Genomic DNA, 24544 nt, shown 5'->3' on the forward strand with positions numbered 1-24544 from the left:
TGGCAGCGATTGACTATCTCCTGGAGTTTGCTCAAAATCATCTCCATTGAATTGGTGATGCCATCCAACCATGTCATCCTCTGTTGCCCCCTTCTCCTCTTGCCTTCAATCTTTCTCAGCATCAGAATCTTTTCCAATGAGTCAGCTCTTCGCATCAGGTATTGAAGCTTCAGTTTCAACATCAGTCCTTCCAGTGAATATTCAGGGTTGATTTCCTTTAGGATTGACCAGTTTGATCTCATTGCTGTCCAAGGGACTGTCAAGAGTCTTCTCCAGTCCTACAGGTAGAAAGCATCAATTCTTCAGCATGCAAACTTCTTTATGGTCCAACTCTCACATCCCTACATGACTACTGCAAGAACCATAGCTTTGACTATATGGACCTTTGTCAGCAAAGTGATGTCTCTGCTTTTCAATATGCTGTCTAGGTTTGTCACAGCTTTTCTTCCAAGGAGGGAGTGTCTTTTAATTTCATGGCTGCAGTCACAATCCACAGTGATTTTGGAGCCCATGAAAATAAGTCTGTCACTGTTTCCTTTATTTCCCCCATCTATTTGCCATGAACTGATGGGACCGTGATCTTAGTTATTTAAATGTTGAGTTTTAAACCAGCTTTTTCACTCTCTTTCATCTTCATCAAGAGGCCCTTTAGTTCCTCTTCACTTTCAACCATTAGGGTGGTGCCATCTGCATATCTGAGGTTATTGATATTTTTCCCAGCAGTCTTGATTCCAGCTTGTTATTCATCCAGCCTGGCATTTTGCATGATGTACTCTGCATAGAATTTAAATAAGCAGGGTGACCATATACAATCTTGATATACTCCTTTCCCAATTTGGAACTAGTCCGTTATTCCATGTTCAGTTCTAACTGTTGCTTCTTGACCTATATACAGGTTTCTCAGGAGACATGTAAGGTGGTCTGGTATTCCCATCTCTTGAAGAATTTTCCACAGTTTGTTGTGATCCACACAGTCAGAGGCTTTGGCATAGTCAGTAAAGCAGAAGTAGATGTTTTTCTGGAATTCTTGCTTTTTCTGTGATCCAGTGCTGCTGCTGCTGCTGCTAAGTCACTTCAGTCGTGTCCGACTCTGTGTGACCCCACAGATGGCAGCCCACTAGGCTCCTCTGTCCCTGGGATTCTCCAGGCAAGAGTACTGGAGTGGGTTGCCATTTCCTTTTCCAATGCATTAAAGTGAAAAGTGAAAATGAAATTGCTCAGTCGTGCCCGACTCTTAGCGACCCCATGGACTGCAGCCTACCAGGCTCCTCCGTCCATGTGATTTTCCAGGCAAGAGTACTGGAGTGGGGTGCCGTTGCCTTCTCCGGTGATCCAGTAGATGTTGGCAATTTGATCTCTGGTTCCTCTGTCTTTTCTAAATCTAGCTTGAACATCTGGAAATTCTCAGTTCACATCCTGTTAAAAGTCTGGCTAAAGGATTTTGAGCATTACCTTACTAGCATATGAAATAAGTGCAGTTGTACAGTAGTTTGAACATTCTTTGGCATTGCCCTTCTTTGGGTTTGGAATGAAAACTGTCCTTTTCTAGTCCTGAGGCCACTGCTGAGTTTTCCAAATGTGCTGGCATATTGAGGGCAGCACTTTAACAGCATCATCTTTTAGGATTAGAAATAGCTCAGCTGATACTCCATCACCTCCAGTAGCTTTTTTGGTAGTTATGCTTCCTAAGGCCTACTTGACTTCACACTCCAGGATGTTTGGCTCTAGGTGAGATGACCGCACCATCTTGGTTATCCAGGTCATTAACACCTTTTTTGTACCGTTCTGTGTATTCTTGCCACCTCTTCTTAATATCTTCTGCTTCAGTTAAGTCCTCAATATTTCTGTTCTTTATTTTGCCTGTCTTTGTATGAAATGTTCCCTTGGTGTCTCTGATTTTCTTGAAGAGATCTCTAGTTTTTCCCATTCTATTGTTTTCCTCTATTTCTTTGCATTGTCCACTTAAGAAGGCTTTCTTATCTCTCCTTGCTATTCTTTGGAGCTCTGCATTCAGTGGGGTATATCTTTCCCTTCCTCTCTTGCCTTTCACTTCTCTTCTTTTCTCAGCTTTTTGTAAATCCTCCTCAGACAACCATTTTGCCTTCTTGAATTTCTTTCTCTTGAGATTTATTTTTAAATAAATGACGTTTGTTATAATATGATATTCCTAATAAGTTTTACAAAAGTTAGGTTAAAGAAGGAATGATCCATGTAAGGGAAATTACAGAAACACATTCCTCCTGTTCTGTGATCATTTTGAAATATAAATTTGAAAAGAATCACTTCTCCTGCTGCTCCTTGAAGATTTAATCATAAAATTTACAAGTTTTGCTATTAACATTATACAGATTTGGTTAGCTATATTTCTAGTCCTAAGGGCAATATTAATAAAACTGGGGCTTAATATCTATTAGATCCCTTTATTCAGTAACTGTATTTTGTAAATATCAGTTGGCAACAAGTTTCTCAATAATGCAGTTATCATTCTCTCACTTAAAATTGCTAATTATTCAAATTATACCCCTTACCAGAATCCTGTTCCTTTATTTTTGGCTAGAAAGAGAGCTTAGTGACAGAAAATTACAGACAGTACACCTACAATAAAGAACTGTAATAATAGAAATGAAGGCACTGTGAATAAACTGACCCAAAGTTAAAGCAAATGAAAATCTAAACCCCAAATATAATGCAGTATCAGGGAATACAGAATGTAATCATTGAAAGAGACATCTATTCAGGGTTATCTAAACCATTAATTTCCCAATGCCAAAAATGTGAATCATTTTTAAAATGTAAATTCCTGGAATCCATCCTGAGAGTCAGGCTTAGTAATTTTTATTAGGAGTATGCCTAAAAAAACTGCAAGTGTGGCCCAAGAGTACGTGATTCTAATTTGCCACTGCTGCTGCTGCTGCTAGTCTCTTCTAATACTCTAGTTTTGAGATAAAGCACCTTGTTGATATTTTCATAAAAGATGAGCTCATTTTTGTTGGCTCCAGTGATAATGCTGGATCTTACAAGCAGATCTTTCTGTCTTCTTCAAAGTTCTTTTAGAAGTTTATGCTTTCACTGAGCCAAAATCTCCTTTCTCAGAATTTCCACTCATTGCTCTGGTTTTGCCTCCTGTAACCACAGAAAATGATATGTAGTTGTTAAATAATGCATTTTTTTTTAGTTACTAGAGAGCCTGCGTTCTTATGTGGATTAGATGCTTTTCGCTTTGGGTTGGGCTTCCCTTGTGGCTCAGCTGGTAAAGAATCTGCCTGCAATGCAGGAAACCTGGGTTTGATACCTGGGTTAGGAAGATCCCCTGGAGAACAGACCGGCTACCCACTCCAGTATTCTGGCCTGAAGAATTCCATGGACTGTATAGTCCATGGGGTCGCAAAGAATCAGACACAACTGAGCTTTGGGTTAATTTTCCTATTAATAATTTAATTTTTTAAAATTTATAAGAACTTTGTATATTAATGGTATTTAACCTTTGTCCTGTATTGTCATATACCTTTTCCCAATTGGTAATTGGTCATTTACTGATTTTGTATGTATGTGTGTGTTATGGTGTGTGTAAGGATGTACAATCCTGAATCTCTAGTGAACATTTAAGCTCTTTCCTAGCTTTGTATCATACAGAAATTTGGCAAGCATGACATTTCTGTATAATATCTTACATTAAAAATTCAAAAATTATACTGAAATTCCCCAAACGATATACTTCTCTAGTAATAATATAGCATGCCAAACTACAAAGGACATTGACTGTTGGAAGAAAATTCCATTCCCTTTGTTCAAATTAATCCTCTCTGGTTTTTATTGTAAAGTGTACTTTTCCTTTGAGTGCTCTGTGTGGTCCTTTTTAAAAAGAGGAAATGCCATTATGCTTCACATTTTTAAGCTTCTGGCAGGCAGAGACTGTTAATTTGTTTGCTTATTTAGAGCAGGAAGCTTTTATTTTCCTTTTCTCTCTTTTCTCTTCAGCTTTCTTTTGCAGCTTAGTAACCAAAACTCAACCTCAGACCTGCCCTTCAGTTGTTTTCAGCCACCTTAGTTTTCTGGAATTTTATTCTGTCTCTCCCTTTCCAGGGCCTCTTAATATGAGGTGTGACCAATGAAGTCATTGTGTTGCAAAGCCTGTGGTTGAGTGACACTGCTAACCCCAAATGCCAGTTTGATCAGGAAAAGACCTCATCAGCCAGAATTCTAGTCCTCATGAAACACTAGACCCCGTATTGCTTTGTCTAATGGAAGCTAGGTGTAAGCTGTGGTGGATATTTGGTGATTTAAATAAAAAATTAGTTACTTGTACACAGCTAAAGTAAACTGTTTGGAGAAGGCAATGGCACCCCACTCCAGTACTCTTGCCTGGCAAATCCCATGGACGGAGGAGCCTGGTGGTAGGCTGCAGTCCATGGGGTCGCTGAGGGTCGGACACAACTGAGCGACTTCACTTTCACTTTTCACTTTCATGCATTGGAGAAGGAAATTGCAACCCACTCCAGTGTTCTTTCCTGGAGAATCCCAGGGACGGGAGAGCCTGATGGGCTGATGTCTATGGGGTTGCACAGAGTCAGACACGACTGAAGCGACTTAGCAGCAGCAAAGTAAACTGTTTAAGCCCCAAAAGACTACATCAGGCCTAGAATGCTCTAATTGAATGGCCAGATACAAGTATGGTTGATTAACTACTAAGCTTTAATCACAAGCTAGTATTTCTGTAATTGATATCAGGGGAGGTAATATCACTACATAATTTAGCTGAGACCACCATGTTTGCTTTATTCATAAAGTGGCTGCCCTGTATATCTGTGCTTCCTCTGTTCTTCATGCAGACAAAGCAATACATTTAAGAAGTCAAAATTACTGACTGGGCGGTGGGGCATGAATAGGAAGAAAATTCTCTTTCTGTCCCTTCTCTCTTTCTGCTTTCTTGGATGATAGTGAGTTATAGTAATTTACTGAAGAATGAAAGATGGCACAGGAACTTGACACCTGCTGGGAGTCACTGGAATAGCAAGCAGTAGGTATATAGTCCTTCCACTGAATCAAGGTATTTGAGCACCAAATTTGTGAGAAAAACAAATCCTAAATGTAAATGCATGCAACTTTGTATTCTCTCTCAATACCCAGCTTCAGTCCCTGTGGATGTCCCTGGAAGTACAGTATTCTGTTACCTTAATTTCTTCCTGAGTTGGCTGATACGGCCTTTCTTTTTAATTGGAGGTTGAGGGGATTCAAGAGGACAGGAAAGTTAAGTGAGTAAATGTGGTACCAGTCTTAGACCAATGCTTAGCCCCTGCAAGTTGGCAAGTAGAGTAAATACTCTTATCTCTCCTTCTCTGCTAAACTCTAATATAAGATGAGGTAGCACTAGCATCAGAGAAGGAAATGGCAACCCACTCCAGTATTCTTGCCTAGAGAATCCCGTGGACAAGAGAGCCTGTGGGCTGCTGTCACGGGGTCACACAAGTCGGACACAACCGAAGGGACTTAGCATGCATGCATGCATTGGAAAAGGAAATGGCAACCCACTCCAGTATTCTTGCCTAGTGAATCCCAGGGACAAAGGAACCTGGTGGGCTGCCATCTATGGGGTCACACAGAGTCGGACACAACTGAAGCGACTTAGCAGCAGCAGCAGAGCTAGCATAAGTTCTGGGAGGACATAAAGTTTACCATTGGGTAGGAGTTAATAAATATTCATTGGTGATATTGATCGGCCTACTCTTGACAGGCATAGGCAAAGGCTTTCTACAGGCTTTTCCTGCTGTTATCGGAAAGCGAATGTCAGGTGGGAGTTGTGGGTAGTAGGGAAGCAGGAGGCAGGCAGAGATATTCTTAGATATGTATCTAAGGGAGAAAAATATGAGTCTTAAAATGTTGAACTCTTAATTATAGTAGGATCGTTTCAAGCTTTCCTGTTGATGAGCCCAAAATTTATTATCCTAATGAGGTCAGCTTTGTGGTAGGATCTTTTAAGAGAATAGTACTAACAATTTTTGGCATTCATTTATGTTCTTGATTAATTTAAATATGTATAGTTTCACATTGTAAGTTCTCTTTGTTTTATATATATTTTAATTTTTCTTATGGGATAGCTTCCATTGGCATCTAATGATGTCTAAACCAGTTCTTTCCCTTGTGAAAAGGACCATCTCCCCCACCTTGTTTTTTTTTGTAACCAGCCATGGATCTAAGGGTGATGGTCTTAATTGACCTTTTCAGCAGTCATTTTGACCTAGCCCTGCACTGTTTTGATGGTACGCTTTACTTTTCTAGGTTTGCTGTGGAATTTATCCTCTAATGACAAACTTAAGAATCTCATGATAACAGAAGCCTTGCTTATCCTCACTGAGAATATCATCATCCCCTTTTCGGGATGGCCAGAAGGAGACTACCCGAAAGCAAATGGTTTGCTTGATTTTGATATATTCTACAATGTCACAGGATGCCTAAGGTAACGCCAGTCTACATCTCCCTCAACATTTTCTCTGTTGACTCTAAATACTGCATCCAGATCTGTCTTAAACTCTACCCAATTACCTGGAAATACAGTTAAAAATTATAAAGATCACTCTTAAGTACTAGAAGCACAATATAGAAAAGAGTACTGTTTTTCCTGATATGTTTGATTCCCAAAGCTACCCACAGTAGCTCAGGAAAGAGAGCATATAATTTCCGATAGGTAAACTGGAAATCCAATCTGAACACCTACAAGTCCGTGCAGACTGGAATTCCCTATCTCAGAGGATTTAAGTCAGGCTGCATGCTATTTTTCAGTTGACAAAAATATAATTTAATGACATGGTTAAAAAAAAATAGTTTTGAACCTGGTGTTTTTAAATAGGCAACAAAACCTAAAGGGATAGATTATCTTGCCACAAGAATAGCTACAAAAGAAGTTAGTTTGATCAGCATTTCTAAATATTGGGATGAAAAAGGTGCTTGAAATGTTTTCTGCCCTGGACTGTCAGGTGCCAACTAAACCAGGAGGAAATAGAAATGCATGAAGGAAGAGGAAATGTTAGTCTTAACTCCTCTAGAAGTGTGTGTCTCAGGCTTTCTTACATATATTTGAAAATAATCATTGTCCTTTATGTCTAAAGATTAAAAGAAACCAAACAGATATGTAATCAAAATTAGGCAGCCCAGAAGAAGCTGGGATATATTTTGCCTTTTGGTCTTTTCTCTAGTTTCACAGTTCACATTTTGAGGGAATCTGTTTGGATGATAACGGAGGGAATTTATTATGGTAAGATATTTATCTTATCTCCATAATTAATCACACTGTGTGTGCATGCACACGTGCTCAGTCGTTTCCAATTCTTTGTGGCCCCGTGGACCGTAGCCTTCCAGGCTCCTCTGTCCATGGGATTTCCCAGGCAAGAGCTGTGGAGTGGGTTGCCATTTCCTCCTCCAGGGGATCCTCCCATCCCAGGAATCGAACCCACATCTCGTGTGTCTCCTGCAGTAGCAGGCAGATTCTTAACCACTAGCTCCACCTAGAAAGCCCATAATTACAGAGTAATACATATCAAATACCAGGTTTTCATGAAGAATTATGTTAGCCACTGAGAGTTTTTCAAAGATGAATGAGAAAATTCTTAAGAAACCTTTAATCTAGCAGGGATGCAGATGAGCAAATAAACTAGAATGCAATGAAATATGTTACAGCAAATTTTTCTATAGCTCTCATTGCCTTACCACATGCAGCAGAGTTCTTAGTGTGGCAGATTAGGTTAGGACTGTTTCACTTCATTGTGTACATGGCAGGTACACAATTCAAACTTCCTTTTTTAAATCTTTTTGCTTATTTATTTTAATTAGAATATAATTGTTTTACAATGTTCTGTTAGTTTCTGCAGTATCACAGTGTGAATCACCTTCACACCCCTCTAGGTCATCACAGCACTGAGCTGAGCTCCCTGTGCTATATATAGCAGCTTCCCACTAGCTGTCTGTTTCACAGATAGTGTAAATATGGCAGTGTATATGTGTCAATGCTACTCTCTCAATTCGTACCACCCTCTCCTTCCCCTACTGTGTCCACAAATCCATTCTCTACATCTATGTCTCTATTCCTGCCCTGTAAATATGTTCATCAGTACCATTTTTCTAGATTCCATATGTATACATTAATATGTGGTATTTGTTTTTCTCTTTCTGACTTACTTCACTTTGTATGACAGACTCTAGGTTCATCCACATCCCTGCAAATGATCCAGTTTCATTCCTTTTTGTGGCTGAGTAATATTCCACTGTATATATGTACCACATCTTTTTATCCACTCATCTGTCAGTGGGCATTTAGATTGCTTCCATGTCCTGGCTATTGTAAATAGTCCTGCAGTGAACATTGGGGTACGTGTATTTTTTTCAATTATGGTTTTCTGAGGGTATATGCCTAGTAGTGGGATTGCAAGGTCATATGGTATTTTTTGTTTTTTAAGGAACCTCCATACTGTTCCCTATAATGGCTGTATCAATTTACATTCCCATCAACAGTACATGAGGGTTCCCTTTTCTCCACACCCTCTCCAGTTTGCAGAATTTTTGATGATAGCCATTCTGACCAACTTCATTGTAGTTTTGATTTGCATTTCTCAAATAATGAGCCTTGTTGAGCATCTTTCCGTGTGTTTGCTGGCCATCTGTATGTCTTCTTTGGAGAAATGTCTGTTTAAGTCTTCTACCCACTTTTTGATTTGCTTGTTTTTTTGATTTTGAGCTGCTTGAGAAGCTTTTGTATTTTGAAGATTAATGCTTTGTCAGTTGCTTTGTTTGCAGATACTTTCTCCTAATCTAAGGGTCATCTTTTCATCTTGTTTATGACTGCCTTTGCTCTGCTAAGGCGGTGGAGAAAGGATCTTGCTCAATTTATGTCAAAGAGTATTCTGCCTGTTTTCCTCTAAGAGTTTTATGGTGTCTGGTCTTTCATTTAGGTTTTTAATCCATTTTGAGTTTATTTTTGGTATGGTATTAGGAAGTGTTATAACTTCATTCTTTTACATGTAGCTGTCCAGTTTTCCCAGCACCATTTATTGAAGATGCTGTCTTTTCTCCATTGTATATTCTTGCCTCCTTTGTTAAAGATAAGGTGACCATAGGTGTGTGGGTTTATCTCTGGGCTTTATCGTATTCCGTTGATCTGTATTTCTGCTTTTTTGCCAGTATCATGCTATCTTGATCACTGTAGCTTTATAGTATAGTCTGAAGTCAGGGAGTGTGATTCCTCTAGCTCCATTTTTCTTTCTCAAGATTACTTTGGCTATTCGGGGTCTCTTGTGTTTCCATACAGATTGTTAAAAAAAAGTTTTCTAGTTCTGTGAAAAATGCCATTGGTAATTTTATAGGGATTGCATTAAGTCTGTAGATTGCTTTGGGTAGTATAGTCATTTTCATAATATTGATTCTTCAAATCCAAGAACATGATATATCTCTCCATCTGTTTATCAGTATCTTATAGTTTTCTCCATACACATCTTTTGTCTCCTTAGCTAGGTTTTATTCCTAGGTATTCTATTCTTTTTGTTGCATTGATGAACAGGATTGTTTCCTTAGTTTCTCCTTCTGATTTTTCATTGTTAGTTTATAGAAATGCAAGGGATTTCTGTGTAATAATTTTGTATCCTATGACTTTACTAAATCCATTGATTAGCTATAGTAGTTTTCTGATGGCATCTTTAGGATTTCTATGTGTAGTATCACGTCATCTGCGAAAGTGACCATTTTACTTCTTTTCCAATCTGGATTCCTTATATTTCTTTTTCTTCTCTGATTGTCATGGCTGGGACTTCCAAGCTTCCTTAAACCAAGTGATTCATGTGGCTGAGATGTTAACAGTCACTTGTGGAAGTGAAAGAAGTACACCAGGAGCCATGGCCTCAAGGACTGGGACAGAAATTCAGCATCCCTAGGACTCAATCTCCTGTTGACAGGCATACCTCAGATATATTGTAAATTCGGTTCCACACCCCTGCAATAAAGTGAATATTGCAATGAAGCAAGTCACACAAATTTTTTTGTTTCCCAAGTGCATATATAAGTATGTTTATATTATACTGCTACTGCTACGTCGCTTCAGTCGTGTCCGACTCTGTGCAACCCCAGAGACGGCAGCCCACCAGGCTCCCGCGTCCCTGGGATTCTCCAGGCAAGAACACTGGAGTGGGTTGCCATCTCCTTCTCCAATGCATGAAAGTGAAAAGTGAAAGTGAAGTCGCTCAGTCGTGTCCAACTCTTAGCAACTCCATGGACTGCAGCCTACCAGGCTCTTCGATCCATGGAATTTTCCAGGCGAGAGTATGCAATGGCAGTATGTCTTGAAAAAATCAGTATATATACCTTAATTTAAAAATACTTTACTACTGGGACGTCCCTGGCATTCCAGTGGTTAAGACTCATGCTCCCAAAGCAGAGGGCCCAGATTCAATCCCTGGTTGGGGAACTAAGATCCCACGTGCTACACATGGCATAAAATAAATAAAGATTAAAAGAAATATTTAATTACTAAAAATGCTAACCATCATCTAACAACACAGAGTTGCCACAAACCTTCAATTTGTTAAAAAATACTTGTAATGTCTATAAAACTCAATAAAGCAAAGCACAATAAAACAGGATATGTCTGTACATACCATCTCTGCTTACTCTTCTTTGAAGACTACTGGGCTCATTGTCTAAAAATGCAAACAAGCCTTCTCCACATAGCAGATCCCTAAACCACAGGCCACCCAACAGAAAAAGTACACTTCTTTCTTCAAATGTCAGTCTCAGGGAAGGTTTAACCCTGGCCCTGCTTCTGAAAAGTGCATATCATTTGAGCCTCTGTCCCCTGGATTGGACAGACCTGAATCAGATACTTGCTTCATGGCAACGATGACAACAAGGTTTGTTAAAGTAGCAAGAGGGAAGGGAACACTTGCTGGGAAAATAAAGCAAAAATAGAAGACACCTTCCTCAGTTACAGCATATGCAACCTTTCTGGGTCTGTCTACAAACTTCTTTAAAGTCTTACTTCATGTTTTTCCAAACATACATCAAAGTACAAGCAAACTACAAAATACTTGCTTTCCTTAGATATTATAGGTAATTTCATATAGTCAAGGCTTTGTTCAATTTTATTTCCTGGGAAACATTTTCCATTATCTATTTATAATGGATAAATAAATATAAATAAAATATATAAAATAAATAAATAAATATAAATAAAAAACATTTCCATTAAATACTTCCCATTAAATGCTCCTAATCATCTAACACTAAAGATAGAGTTCATCTTTTCTATAAAACATTTTTGTGCCTCCTCAGACAAACACCATTACTTGTTTTTAAGAATTCAAATGGGAATTTTTACAGGTAAATCACCTGTGTACAGATTTTGCATCCATTACTGTTTTTATTGGAAGTTATTTACATACCTTTTTTTATTAGATTGTGAACTCTTAAGAGCTAAGCCTATGCATTGTTTTAATCTCTAATTCCTAGCACCTAGCAAGGTTTCTGACACATAGTAAGCAAGTGAAAAGTATTTGAGTGAAATGGGTAAATGAATGAATGAGCAAATTAAAATCCATCATAAGTTAGGTGGATAATCAAGCCTGGCAAGGTATCAAATTTGTAATGGAAAGTAATGAAACAGAAGTTAGAAACATTAGCTAAGGCCAGACTGGGGGCATTATAAAACATGCTAATGAGTTGATTTTTTTTCTTCTGTAAGCAAAATTTATAATGTGGGGAGAATAGAAATTAAGTTCTGTGTGACGTAGAAAAATTATAATATCAAAATGAAAGGTATGTTGGGAAGGTAGAAATCTAAAGACAAAGATATTGGTTACAAATCTTCCTGTAGTCTTCTTTTATGAACAAGGAATAACAGACTTGCATGGTTTGAATGAAGCACATTTTTCAGATATATTTAATCCTAAATCTACTCCCGTCATAATGATACCATTTTAAACTGTTTGCAAAGACAATCCAAACCACTGGTTTGAACTACTTTCAGAAGCAGAATATTACACAAAGACTGGGAAATTGAGCATCATGGTATTTGCTTACTAAAATAATCTATTCTTATTTCATCTATATATCTAGTTTATAATAATAATAGCTAACATTTATTGTATATTATGTTGTAAAAACTGTTCAAAATGCTTTGTGAGAATTTCCTCAATTTATTCTCAGAGTGACCCTTGTAAAGTAGGCCTTCCCATTTTATGGATAGGGAAAGTGGAGCTGAGAGAGGTTAAGTGATTTTCACAACATCACACAGCCAGTAGGAGACAAAGCTGGAATTCGCATCCAGGAAGCCTGTCTCCAAAACCGAGCTCTTCATCTTGTCCTGGATATGCTGACATTTATCAGTGTATACAAACTGTATATACCTGTTTACAAACTGCTCTGCTGTGGATTAAGCCTCTGCCCTTTACAGTCTCGTAACCACAGAGTCAGGTATGCCAGTGTACAGTCATGTTCTGTCTTATTATGGGCATTATATCTGTGTTTCAGTAATTGTCTTTTTTAAAGAGTACTATGCAAGTAGAACCTCTGCACTGAATTTCCTATTAACAAAGAAGACCGAAAGCATATGAAGTTGGAGGTCTTTCCAAGAGAGGAGTTGGCCTCGTAGACTACTTCAGGTAGATGTCACAATGGGTATAAAAGTCAGTAAGGAGATGTAAATTAGAACCTAAGAAAAGACCTATAGGGAACCTTCAGTCAAATAGACTCGATTTCCATGAGGGTAGAGCTGTCTTGTGAATAGTTGCTTACTTCTTTTTTCTTTTTAATTTTTAAATTTGTATTGGAGTATAGTTACTTTACGATACTGTGTTATTTTCTGCTATACAGCAAAATGAATCAACTATTTATATGTATATACACACCCACTTTCTTTTTTTTGTATTTCGTTCCCGTTTAGGTCACCACAGGGCACTGAATAGAGCTCCCTGTGCTATACAGTACGCTCTCATTAGTTATCTGTATTATACATGGTAGTGTAAATATGTCAAGCCCAATCTCCCAGTTCATCCTACCCCGTCTTTCCCCGTTTGGTGTTCATACATTTGTTCTTTACATCTGTGCATATATTTCTGCTTTGCGAATAGGTTCATCTGTACCATTTTCCCAGATTCCACATATATGTGTTAATATACGATATTTATTTTTCTCTTTCTGACTTCATTCTGTGACAGTCTCTGTGTCCATCCATGTCTCTGCAAATTGCACCATTTCATTCATTTTTTTGGCTGAGTAATATTCCATTGTATTATATGTGCCACATTTTCTTTATCCATTCTTCTGTTAGTGGACATATAAGTTTCTTCCATGTCCTGACTATTGTAAATAGTGCTGCAAAAAACATTGGGGTACATATATCTTTAGGAATTATGGTTTTTATGACTCCAACTTACTCTAAAAAGATTTTGACTGGTGTTGACTAGCTCTGATAAAAATGAATCTTAACTACATAAAAAGGTCATAAATGTTAACAAATATAATTTCTACAAGTTCACTGGAGGTATTGTCTCCTCTGCTGAGTGTGGAACCAACAATGAATTAGCATCCTGAGTGTATTTTGACATTGTGGTTGACTTAGGTTAGTGTGGCTAAATTCCTTCAATCTACCTTAGAATAAAACTTCTGCATACCAGTGACTTTGTCTCTTGATTAATTTGATGATGAGATCAGTTCTGAGAGGGACCACCCAGGTCTTTATGTAGCAGTGGGTCAGAGTGAATATGCTCTGCAGGTAAAATCTTTGTTTTGTTAATGAACTTGTGACAGTGACTTCAGTTCGGCCCACCTGGAGCTGTTACCAGCTCCAATGCCATACTGTGAGATGGCATTCACATAGGAGAACACACATGGGTTATCCTTCGAAAACTGTCAACTACACCATGTGCACGCATGCTAAGTTACTTCAGTCATGTGCGACTTTTTGCGACCCTATGGACTGTGGCAATTTTTTCTTAAACAATATGATAGCATAATGAATAGTTTAGTACAAGAAAAATAAATTGTACATTCCAATTTGTGGTAGAGCTGTCAGAAGCAGTTGTTAGGATTTCTTCATACCTCCACATGCAGTGGCATCATGTTGCCCCCTTGAAATCAGCCATGGTAGGAATATTTACACCACAGAAATTTGCAAATGCTACAAATCAGAACTCTCCCCACTCCCCTTCCCCTGCCTCCAGGGGTCAGACAGGCACTTAAGTGGACAGGTGTAAGACTATGGGCTGCTGTCTGACTAGAAAGTGGGGGGGAAATGCTTACCCCAAAGAGAAGTAATATTCAAAGTTCTGGAAGACACTTTAAGCCAAACACAGACTCTTCTGAGGCAGCTGCTGTTAGCAGTCTCATTCTTCAGTTGAAGAAATTAAGTGCCAATGACTCTTCCACAATAATAGAAGCAGTTATCAGAAATTTGAGAAAAGCAACTAATCCATGCTTCTTGGGATTTTACCACTTGGTCTGTCTTTCCTCTTGCTCTTATCCAACCCTGTCCAGTACTCGAGTGCCTGCTGTATCCAAAGCACTGTTTAAATTTCTGAAATTTCAAAGGGGAATGGGACCTATTTTTGCCCTGGAGGAACTCCAGGTTTAGTGGGGGAAAGGCACCAGAAGAGATAACCACAATCCATTTGATAAGAAGTGTAGAAGCGGTCTGAAAGGACTGTCATGGAGGCACTGAGTTGCTTAACTGATGTTTCCTGGGAGTTGGGGAAAATGTTACTGGAGAGTCACATGTGGTAAAGGATGAGTAGCTGTATGAATGAATGTCTCCTCAATCATACCTCATCATTTCATCACTAGTTCATCTCTGTCCTTTTTCAGGATAGCCATATAAAAATATGAATTCACAAAAGTCTGAAAAGTTGCTTTCCTGAAGTCCTATTATTTGTTAACCATTTGCTTAATTTTATCTCCACATCTGATTACCAGTTATTTCCAAGACTCACAGACTTAGAGAACCAGTATGTGGTTGGGGGGAGGGGATAGATTGGAAGTTTGGGATTGACATATACACCCTGCTACATTTAAGATAGATAACCAACAGCACAAGGAATTCTGATCAATTCTGTAATAAGCTAAATGGAAAAAGAATTTGAAAAAGAGTAGATACATGTGTATATATCAGAGAAGGCAATGGCACCCCACTCCGGTACTCTTGCCTGGAAAATCCATGGACGGAGGAGCCTGGTGGGCTGCAGTCCATAGGGTCACTAAGAGTCGGACACGACTGAGCGACTTCACTCACTTTTTGCTTTCTTGCATTGGAGAAGGAAATGGCAACCCACTCCAGTGTTCTTTCTTGCCTGGAGAATCCCAGGGACAGGGAAGCCTGGTGGGCTGCCGTCTATGGGGTCACACAAAGTCAGACACAACTGAAGCGACTTAGCAGCAGCATGTGTATATGTAACTGAATCACTTTGCTGTAAACTAAAACTAATACAATATTGTTAATCAGCTATGCTCCATTATTAGATAAAAATAAAAAAAACACACACAACCATTTCTGCATTGTAAAGGCTACTTCAGAATTTGCCATTTTGTTTAGGATAATAGGACAAAATGACAAAACATTATGAAACATATTCCTTTTTTCTAATTGTATTTTATGCTGAAGAAGAAAAGCAATTGGTAATGCATTTCTCCTGCAAATGAATTAAAACTTAACTCTTTCCTACATGTGTCATGGTTTAATAAATGTGTTTTAATGAATGTATAATATAGTTATTTGTACTAAAATTTATAACTGTCTTAAAAGAAAATTCCATTTTCACTTATCACTGAAGATCTAGCTAGGGTGGGGAGTAATCAGAGGAAGCAAGCTGTACTTCTAGAAAGAAAAGCAATAATTATTAGCCTTAATCCTGATGAGCTTCTTGATTAAGGACAAGTTTTTTGGTAATATCAATACCAACTACTTTTTGGAAAAAGAATATCTCCATGTAAATTTTTAATATATTCAATTATATCTGCTGCTGCACAATAAAGCATGTATTTTTGAATTTCATTTTTTATAATACCTGGATATCAAACTTCAGAACTCTGCTGAATCTGTGGTTCCTTAACTGTGCTTTTCATTCTGTTTACCTTTGCTTAGTTTTCCCTTATTCTGAATACTCCTGACAAAAAGATTTATCTGGTCTGTCTCTGTGCATAATCCTATTTAGTTACTCAAATAATTAAGAATTAGATAATTAAATGAGAGTACTAATTTCTCTTATTATCAAATAACTATTTTCCTTTTTCGTAAGACAGATCTTTAGTAAAGTTGATGTTCCTTGTCCTGGAAGGAACAAGACATGTAGGTTGTACAGCTTTGTTCTGTTCCCAGTGTTGCTTCTGTTTGCAGAATGAGCAGCTGACTTTGGCTGATGTTTGCGGATACCTGCAGGATCTGATGTTGACTTAGAGTAACAGACAAACTCTTCTTTTGGCATAGAGTTTCTGTTCCTCTGCCAGTTCAAGTGAGGCTCCCCTTTTGTTCTATGCAACCACAAGCTGCCTCTGCCGCTTTCTCTAGGTTAATCACAGACAAGGCCCAACTGTTTGATATGTATCAGCTGAGAGCTAAACAAAAACCCAGACCTAAATCTCAAATATCAACAGGAAGAAGGATGCCTCCTTATCAGCCAGTGTCTTATCAAGTGCCTATTGGGTCTTAGAATGGACTCAGACCAAGCTCTTAAATTGACTGGTACCACTTGGGATTCAATTTATAACGTGTTATTAGGAAGCCTATAATTGTTGGTGAAAATGAAAATATGGCCACAGTTTTTTTAAAACCATTGTGGTGATCACTAAGTATGCTGATTAGACCTTTAAGATAGGTACATTAACACACATGTAAATTTGTGTTAGTAGAAAACCACCTATTATCAGAAGTAGTCCCTCGTGTTTTTTGTTTTTTGTTTTTTTTATCTCTGCATCTTAGAATTACCAGTCGGTGAAATGTCTTGAAAAGATTCACTCCTGTCCTGTTGTTGCCTGCCATTCTCATGCCCTGGTGGCTAACTACGGCCTTTAATTCCAGTTGTCAATACACGACATTTGGACGTTCTGTGTTGTAACAAACTTTCTTTCAATGCTGATAGACTATATTTGACAGCTTGCCTGCAATAGCCCCACACAGATAACTTTTTTTGGAAGGGCCATTAAGAATCCCATTAGAAGTGGGTAATTCTGATTTTAAAGAATAGTCATAGGTCAGGAATCTGAATGAAATTCAGCACACCCTAATTTCAGGAATTTTGTGAAAGCATAATATTTGCAAAGTATACAGTAATGTCTAGCACATGCACTAAATTGCAGTTATTCTTATCATTTGACACTGTTCACATTTTGGTTTGCCATATGAATTTAAAGTTTATTGTCATTAATCTTAACAAAGACAGTTCTTTATTTTAATTCCAGCAAGGTCCTGGGTGTTTGTTTTCTGTTTTTTTTTTTTTCCTCCTTTTGATTGTGACACTGAGGAATGTGTGAGATAAATGGTCCTGGAGAGAATCAGGAATCACTGATTTGCTTTCAGATAAATCACCTGAAGTCTCCTATGTGAAGTTTTGGTTAGAGACATACAGAGATTCAGATTCTATTTTTTTCTCACCCCTTACAGGTCACATTACCAAAAAAATTCTTCTTAATATCAAACACAAGCAGCTAAAGTTTGCACTGGTTCCTCCTACTCAGGCCCAGTGGAGGTGAAGAGCTATGAACCAGCCCTGCCTTTATATTTAGAGTAGTTCACATCCTTCTCTACCCATCTCCTCCTGAGGCCCCAGCCTCTAGCCCCAAAGACCTGATACTTAAATTTTAATATATAACAGGGTACAGTTCTAATTTCCAGAAAGGTGCTCACATATTTACTCAGACTTCTGCTAAATTATACCAAGGGGAAATAAATTCATCATTTAATCAAATTCAAACCATAAACACTAAATTAAACATTTCCAATACATTCATTGGGTTTCCCTGGTGGCTCAGAAGGTAAAGCGACTGCCTGCAGTGTGGGAGACCAGGGTTTGATCCTTGGGTCAGGAAGATCCCCTGGAGAAGGAAATGGCAACCCAGTATATTCACTGGTAACTCTGATAATGAACTTTTATCGAGTAACTACTGTGGTTTTTATGGTCTTTTTTACTTTTCAACAAGATAGTTGTTTTAATATATTTCGTGAACAGTTTTGAGGTAGTTTTCCATATTAAACCTCTATTGGAAAAAAAAAAAAAAAAAAAAACCTCTATTGGGCTACATCTAGGAAACAGTGAAACGTATTTCTCAGGACTCAGGAGACACAGTGTAAAAGGATTGATTCTTCCTAAGATTAGCCATGTAAATTCTCTCATTCCCACAAATTTATCTATTAGTTGTTGAAAAAATACTGTAAGATGAATTTCTTAATAATTTCCTAATAATTACTGATTATTTTCAGAGTGCAATAGCAAATTCCTTTCTAACTAGCGACCTCTATTCATGGATGTATTGCTGTAAAATAATCCACCCTTATCATTTATATTTCTGAGTATCTGAGTAAGGTAGGAACTATTTTTGATATGCAAGAACAAATATTGAGGTAGTAGTGTTCCATGCACTTTCTGTCAGCAAAGGTATCAGCTGTCAGGAACCCCTGATAAGTCCCGTTTCAAGCCAGTAGAGTCTGGATAATACCAAACTACAAGACAACAGTTAGTGTGTGTGAGCTGGAAGTACTGCCAAATTGAATTACCATCCTCACCCAAAATAAACAGCTGAAGTTAAACAAAGCTGAGTCATTCATCTGCACGGTGTGTAAGGGGCTTCGCTAGGAAGAAAGACCTTTTGATTTGTCAAAGCCATTTTAAAACTACTGCCATTCTCCAAGCCAGATGTTGAAAAGGTCAAAGGGAAGCTTTAAAATATGATAACACTGTCTCGGAGTTGGGGGACATACGGTACTTGCTAAACAAATGGCAGACTGAATGAATGTTAGATAAGGTTTGCTCTGCTCTGGTGCCACCCTCAGCACAGAGTAAAGAACAGCTCTCCTATCCTGACTTCACCACTAACTTAATTTCACCAGTAAAAGTAACTTCAGCTCTTTGGTTTCTCCGTGTGCAATATAAGGAGACAGTGAAAGATGCTTTTTCAGTTTTGTCAAGCTTCTTAAGATCCCATGACCTTAAAGGCCTCAGAGAATAGACAAAGGATCTTGGTTCAAATAATCATTTCTTGAGAAAAAAATTATAGGAAAAAATGGTTTTATTTACAGTCTATGAGCCAATTCATAATCTTTTTTTTAATGGACAAAGTATCAAAATCTTTCAAGTACAGTGAAAATAAGGAAGTGAATAATTACATTAGAAACATCAAATGAGAACCAAAGTCATAGAGGGGATTTTGTTAAAAAACTCATTGTATTATTTCAGCAACCATTAACTTATTAGTACATGCTTAGTTTTAGGGTACTTGTCTTATCTCCTCAACTATTAGGTTGGATTCTGAAACTGCATTTTCACGGGGTAAAACAGCCGAATATAGATGTGATTTCCATGGGAGCAGGTGCAGTGCTGGGTACTCCTTCCTTGTTCCCTGCAGTTCTTTATACAATGCCAGGCACTTTTGTTCTTTGACAATATGTATTGAAAACAGTATTTGGGGACAGAAAGGCTTTTTAAAATCACTTAGTGCCGTATATTAAAGATGAAGAAAATATGACCCCCAAAGTTCTCAGAATTGTAGTTCTTTCAGTGCTCAGTATCACACTGAGACATTATACACAAAAAGAATATGCTTTGTAATGTTCTGCCTACAGTGAAAGGAGCTGGTCTGATAAATTTTATAGGAATAGCTCTTAGCCAATGAAGTTAGCAAAAGAGAATAAGGGTGGTTCTCAAAACTCTAAAAACCTGAAATCGTTCTTTTGTCATTCTTGTTTATAGAGCTGTTAACATTTTTGGAAAAAAATATTTTTAAATAGTTAATGTTGACAAGAAAAATTAATGCAAAGGAACATAGTAATACCAGCATAAAAACATTATCTGAATCTGAAATATGATCCCTAAATATATTACTTTACTGTATTTGATAACCTTCAGTGTCTATAAGGAAGCACCTTCCACTTGTAGATTTAGTTACTGTTTATAGAAGGGTGTCGTGGCTTAGCCAAATTAGAAATTGACTAAGTGCAAAGATGTTTATAGGTCAGGCTTGTAACTTAGATCTTATACACTGTGAAACTGCATTTTTCGTGACATCTCTCTGTCATTTTAATTATAGAATCATCCCATTTTAGAGCATTTGGTTTAATATTTGTCAGTAACAGTTTATGCTGAAGCCTGGAAAACCTCCAAATGGTATAGTCTAACACTCTGTATTTACAAATGAGGAAACTCAGGCCCAGAGAATTTAAGAAATTTTAGTTTAATTAGAATTAAGGCATGGAATAAGTTGAGACTTGGACATGTAGTGTATTGCTATAGCTAATATGCCATTTATTCTACTTTTAACTGTAAGATGTTTTTCTCATATATTTATACCCTTTCAAAAATAGGGTGAAGATTAAGTAAATAATGCTCTGACCTTGTTGCTTGGAATGAAGTAGACAGAAGGCTTATATTACACAATGATGTGTTATGAATATATTTATTAAGTTGTGTCCAGAGTTGATGACTATAGGGAATTGGTGATTTTTTGAGTCTAGGACAATTCTGCCATACTTTGACAAATTTTCCAGTGTTCCCTTGGAAGAAACTTTGAAACAAAAGTAAAGCTTTGAAACAAAAACCTATTAGATACACATCCTAAGTGTATCTTAGCCTAAGCCTAAACCTTATGACTGATTGTTTGTTTGTTTTTCCTAATAGAAACATGAGTTCAGCTGGCCCTGAAGGGAGAAAAGTGATGAGGAGGTGTGATGGACTGATTGACTCACTGGTCCATTATGTCAGAGGCACCATTGCAGATTACCAGCCAGATGACAAGGTGATTTAAGAGTTAGATATCTCTCATATTAAATTACTTATTTTGTCCTACTAAGACTTCAGAGTATTCTTGAAGTAGCTGCTTGGGTTTGGCTTTATTCATTAACTCTTTGTTGAGCTTAAGATTTCCCATACATGCTCATAAATTTTAAAATCTATATAGTCCGGTTTTTCTTTCTACTTTCCAGACCCAAATTTCAAACTGTTTGACACCTCTAGATATTTGAAAGAGCTTAGATGGTACATTTTCAGCAATGAAATTCATCTCTTCCTTCATCCCCAAGCTTGCGCCTCTGTATAATCCCTCTGAATAGTTATTACCATCTACCAAATGAAAATAGAAATCTAAGTAATCTAGGACTTCCTCTCTTCCATCACATGCCACATCCACTGGACAACAAATCATGTGCATTCTACTTCTGAAATACTTTTTAGTTTAACCACTCCTCTTTAATGCTACTGCTGCTATCCTAATTTGTGCATCTTTCGTATTGATTATTGTAGTCAGCTCCTGATTGATCCCTATAAGTAATATCTCCTCCTGTTTTCCAACTCCACATGGCTGGTAAGCAGTATACCTAAAATACAAAATCATTCTGAGCACACTGTAAAAACCAATGTTTTAAAAAATTCAGCCTCTATTTCTTAGCATTGTGCTCGTGACCACTTATGATTTAACCCTAGCCTTTCTAGCCATACTTATGTCACTCCCCCAGGCACCCTGTAGTCCAGGCATGCCCTGCTGCATCCAGTTAACCTTGTAAGATCTAAAGCCTCAGAAGTTGTGATATGATACCTGCGAAGTTACCTATATATACATATATATAATCAATATTCATGTCCTATTTCTCAGGCCACAGAGAACTGTGTGTGCATTCTTCATAACCTCTCCTACCAGCTGGAGGCAGAGCTCCCAGAGAAATATTCCCAGAGTATTTATATTCAAAACCGGAATATCCAGGCTGACAACAACAAAAGTATTGGGTGCTTTGGCAGTCGAAGCAGAAAAGTAAAAGAGGTATATTGGGAAGTCTTTGAAAGAATAAGTGTGCGTGTGTGTTTCTAAGTACTTAGTGTATGTCAGGCTCTATTTTAAGTTCCTTTAGTCTTTGTATCAGTCCTATGAGGTGTGTATTAATATCTTCCTTTACTGATGAGGAAACAGAGATACAAAAAAGTTAATTGATTTTTCCAAAATAATCAGCAAATTAGTGGAGGAGATAGAATTCCATCCCAGGCAATCTGGCCCCAGATTTACATTGTTAGCCATCAAACCATACTGCTCTGTGCCCCGCAGTTTAGGAAGTAAACTTAATACCGTGTGGCCAGTGGTATAGCATTATCTTAACATTAAAAGAAGCCCAGACATTCAGCTTTAAATGTTCTAGAAAACAAACAAGACATCCTAAAAGCAAACCGCATAGGAAGGACACCTTCCAGACTGGCATTTTATGAAAATTGAAGGAATGTGATCTCTCCTACTCCTCAGAGTACCACAGTGTTGATGAACTTAGAGAATACTTGGTAAATTTAGAATACTGATGCTGTCCTGGACAACTTCACAAGACTCTGTGAGAAGACGCCTGTTTTTCTTATCTTCGGAGCAGTTGTGACTAATTTAGCTTTTAGCTTAACAGCAGCCTGAAAAATATTCTAGAACAGTCTTTGCTTAATTCTCTGTATTCTCTCTCATGGTGAAGGAAAAATAATCATCATGGGCTAAAAGTTAAGTGATTGTAAATCATACATGTGTGCCTTTTTAATGTTTAAGGTCTTATTAGTCTCTCTAGACAAGACAATACTTGTGGTCTCTTGGTTTGGGTATGGAATTGTAGAAATCACTTGAAGTCTTTACTTTTGGGTTCCATTGTGTGTGTGGTTTAGCAATACCAGGACATGCCAATGCCAGAGGAAAAGAGCAACCCCAAGGGCGTGGAGTGGCTGTGGCACTCCATTGTGATACGAATGTATTTGTCCTTGATCGCCAAGAGTGTCCGAAACTATACTCAAGAAGCATCTTTGGGAGCTCTCCAGAATCTCACAGCAGGAAGTGGACCAGTGAGTATCGTGCTACTTTTAAAAATAATGACATTATAGATACACCTACATTAAGTTCAGAAATGATAGTGAAGTAAAACCATCAGTTTTCTCGCTTTAGTCAAGAAACTTCTCAGGAATTGCCAGAGAGTTTGGCTTTCCAGGACTTTCAGCCTCAGCTGCTGCAGAGCCAAGTCAAACTGTAAGTGAAAGACTCAGTATTTATCAGTGTTAGTCAGAGCTCTTTCAGTTAGAAGTCTCAAAATCCTACCTAAACTGGCTTAGGCAAAAGAAAGGAATTTCTTGACTCATATCACTGAAAAGTCCAGGGTGGGTTTTCCTTCTATCCTGGTGGGACTTTGGTGCCCCAGGGATTGTAACTATGATTCTCTATCTCTGGCCTCTGTTTTCTTTCTTCTGTTGGTTTCTTTCTCAAAGGCTATCCTCATATTACAGCAAAGATAGCCACCAGTGATTTCAGGCTTACCTTTCATCCAGCCCAGTGTCTCCACAAGAAAAGAAATTGCTACTATTTTCCCAATAGCTGTAAGAACTTAGCCATTTGCAAACAAGTTTCTGAGGCGAGGAGTCTGTGATGTTCTAACTGGTCAAGTCTGAGTTGTGTGCTCACATGTGAATTTCAGGGGCATGTGGTTGAGTGAGCAACGGTCACTGCCACTTGTACCATATAGAGTGACTCTCTAATGGAAAAGTCAGTGTTGTTAGCAAAAAGAAGAATGACTGCCAGAAGGCAGAGACAACATATGTCTACTGAAGTTGGAAAGGCCATCTGTGCTTTTGTGTCCCAGAAAGTCAACTACAAAATGAAGAGCTACGTCTCTTTTCAGATGTACTGACTTTACACCAGCAAAATCAAAATATTAAAAAGAGTAAAAACTTACAAGGTCCTGTGATAAACCATAATGGAAAAGAATATGAAAAGGAATGTGTATATATATGTATACCTGAATCACTTTGCTGTATAGCAGAAATTAACACAGCACTGTAAATCAACTATACTCCAATAAAATTATTTATTTATTGTTTATTCTTTGGCCACCCCACATGGCATGTGGGATCTTAGTTCCCCAACCAGAGATCAAACCTGTACCCTCTGCATTGGAAGTGCAAAGTCTTAATCACTGGACCACCAGAGAAGTCTTAAAAAATTATTTTAAAAAAGAGTAAAAATTTGTTCCTTCTCCCATGTAATTTGCAACATAGTAAGGGATTCTAAAAATTTAATAATTTGAACTAAGCTTGTGTTCTTTGCCTTGATCATAAAATGATTAGAGTAAACTCTCTTCCAATAGTTCATTATAAGGCCAGCCTAATTATCCACCATCAGAGAGGAAAGCACTCTTGTACATAATAAAAATATTATTTGTTCTTTACTTGAGAAGACATGTTCATTCTTTTATGTGTTTATACAAAAGCTTGTTCAGCTTCGAATAAAACTGTGAAATACTGAAACCAGTATTTCTTTAATTTTAGCACTGTGGTTAAGAATACAACCAAACTTTAATCTCTTTGAAATTCTT

The 24544-nt window shown here is 37.8% G+C and overlaps 1 protein-coding gene across 1 annotated transcript in view; it reads left to right on the forward strand.

Moving 5' to 3' along the window:
* The window catches only part of PKP2 (plakophilin 2), an 80215-nt gene that overhangs the window by 42869 nt on the left and 12802 nt on the right, over positions 1-24544 (forward strand). Inside the window, exons 6-9 of the mRNA XM_019961357.2 lie at positions 6277-6454; positions 20850-20967; positions 21820-21984; positions 22851-23024. Coding sequence (XP_019816916.2) covers positions 6277-6454; positions 20850-20967; positions 21820-21984; positions 22851-23024 — 635 coding nt within the window. The remainder of the gene's footprint in view (positions 1-6276; positions 6455-20849; positions 20968-21819; positions 21985-22850; positions 23025-24544) is intronic.

The sequence above is a fragment of the Bos indicus genome, chromosome 5 (assembly GCF_029378745.1).
Source record: "Bos indicus isolate NIAB-ARS_2022 breed Sahiwal x Tharparkar chromosome 5, NIAB-ARS_B.indTharparkar_mat_pri_1.0, whole genome shotgun sequence".
In the NCBI taxonomy this organism is placed as follows: domain Eukaryota; kingdom Metazoa; phylum Chordata; class Mammalia; order Artiodactyla; family Bovidae; genus Bos; species Bos indicus.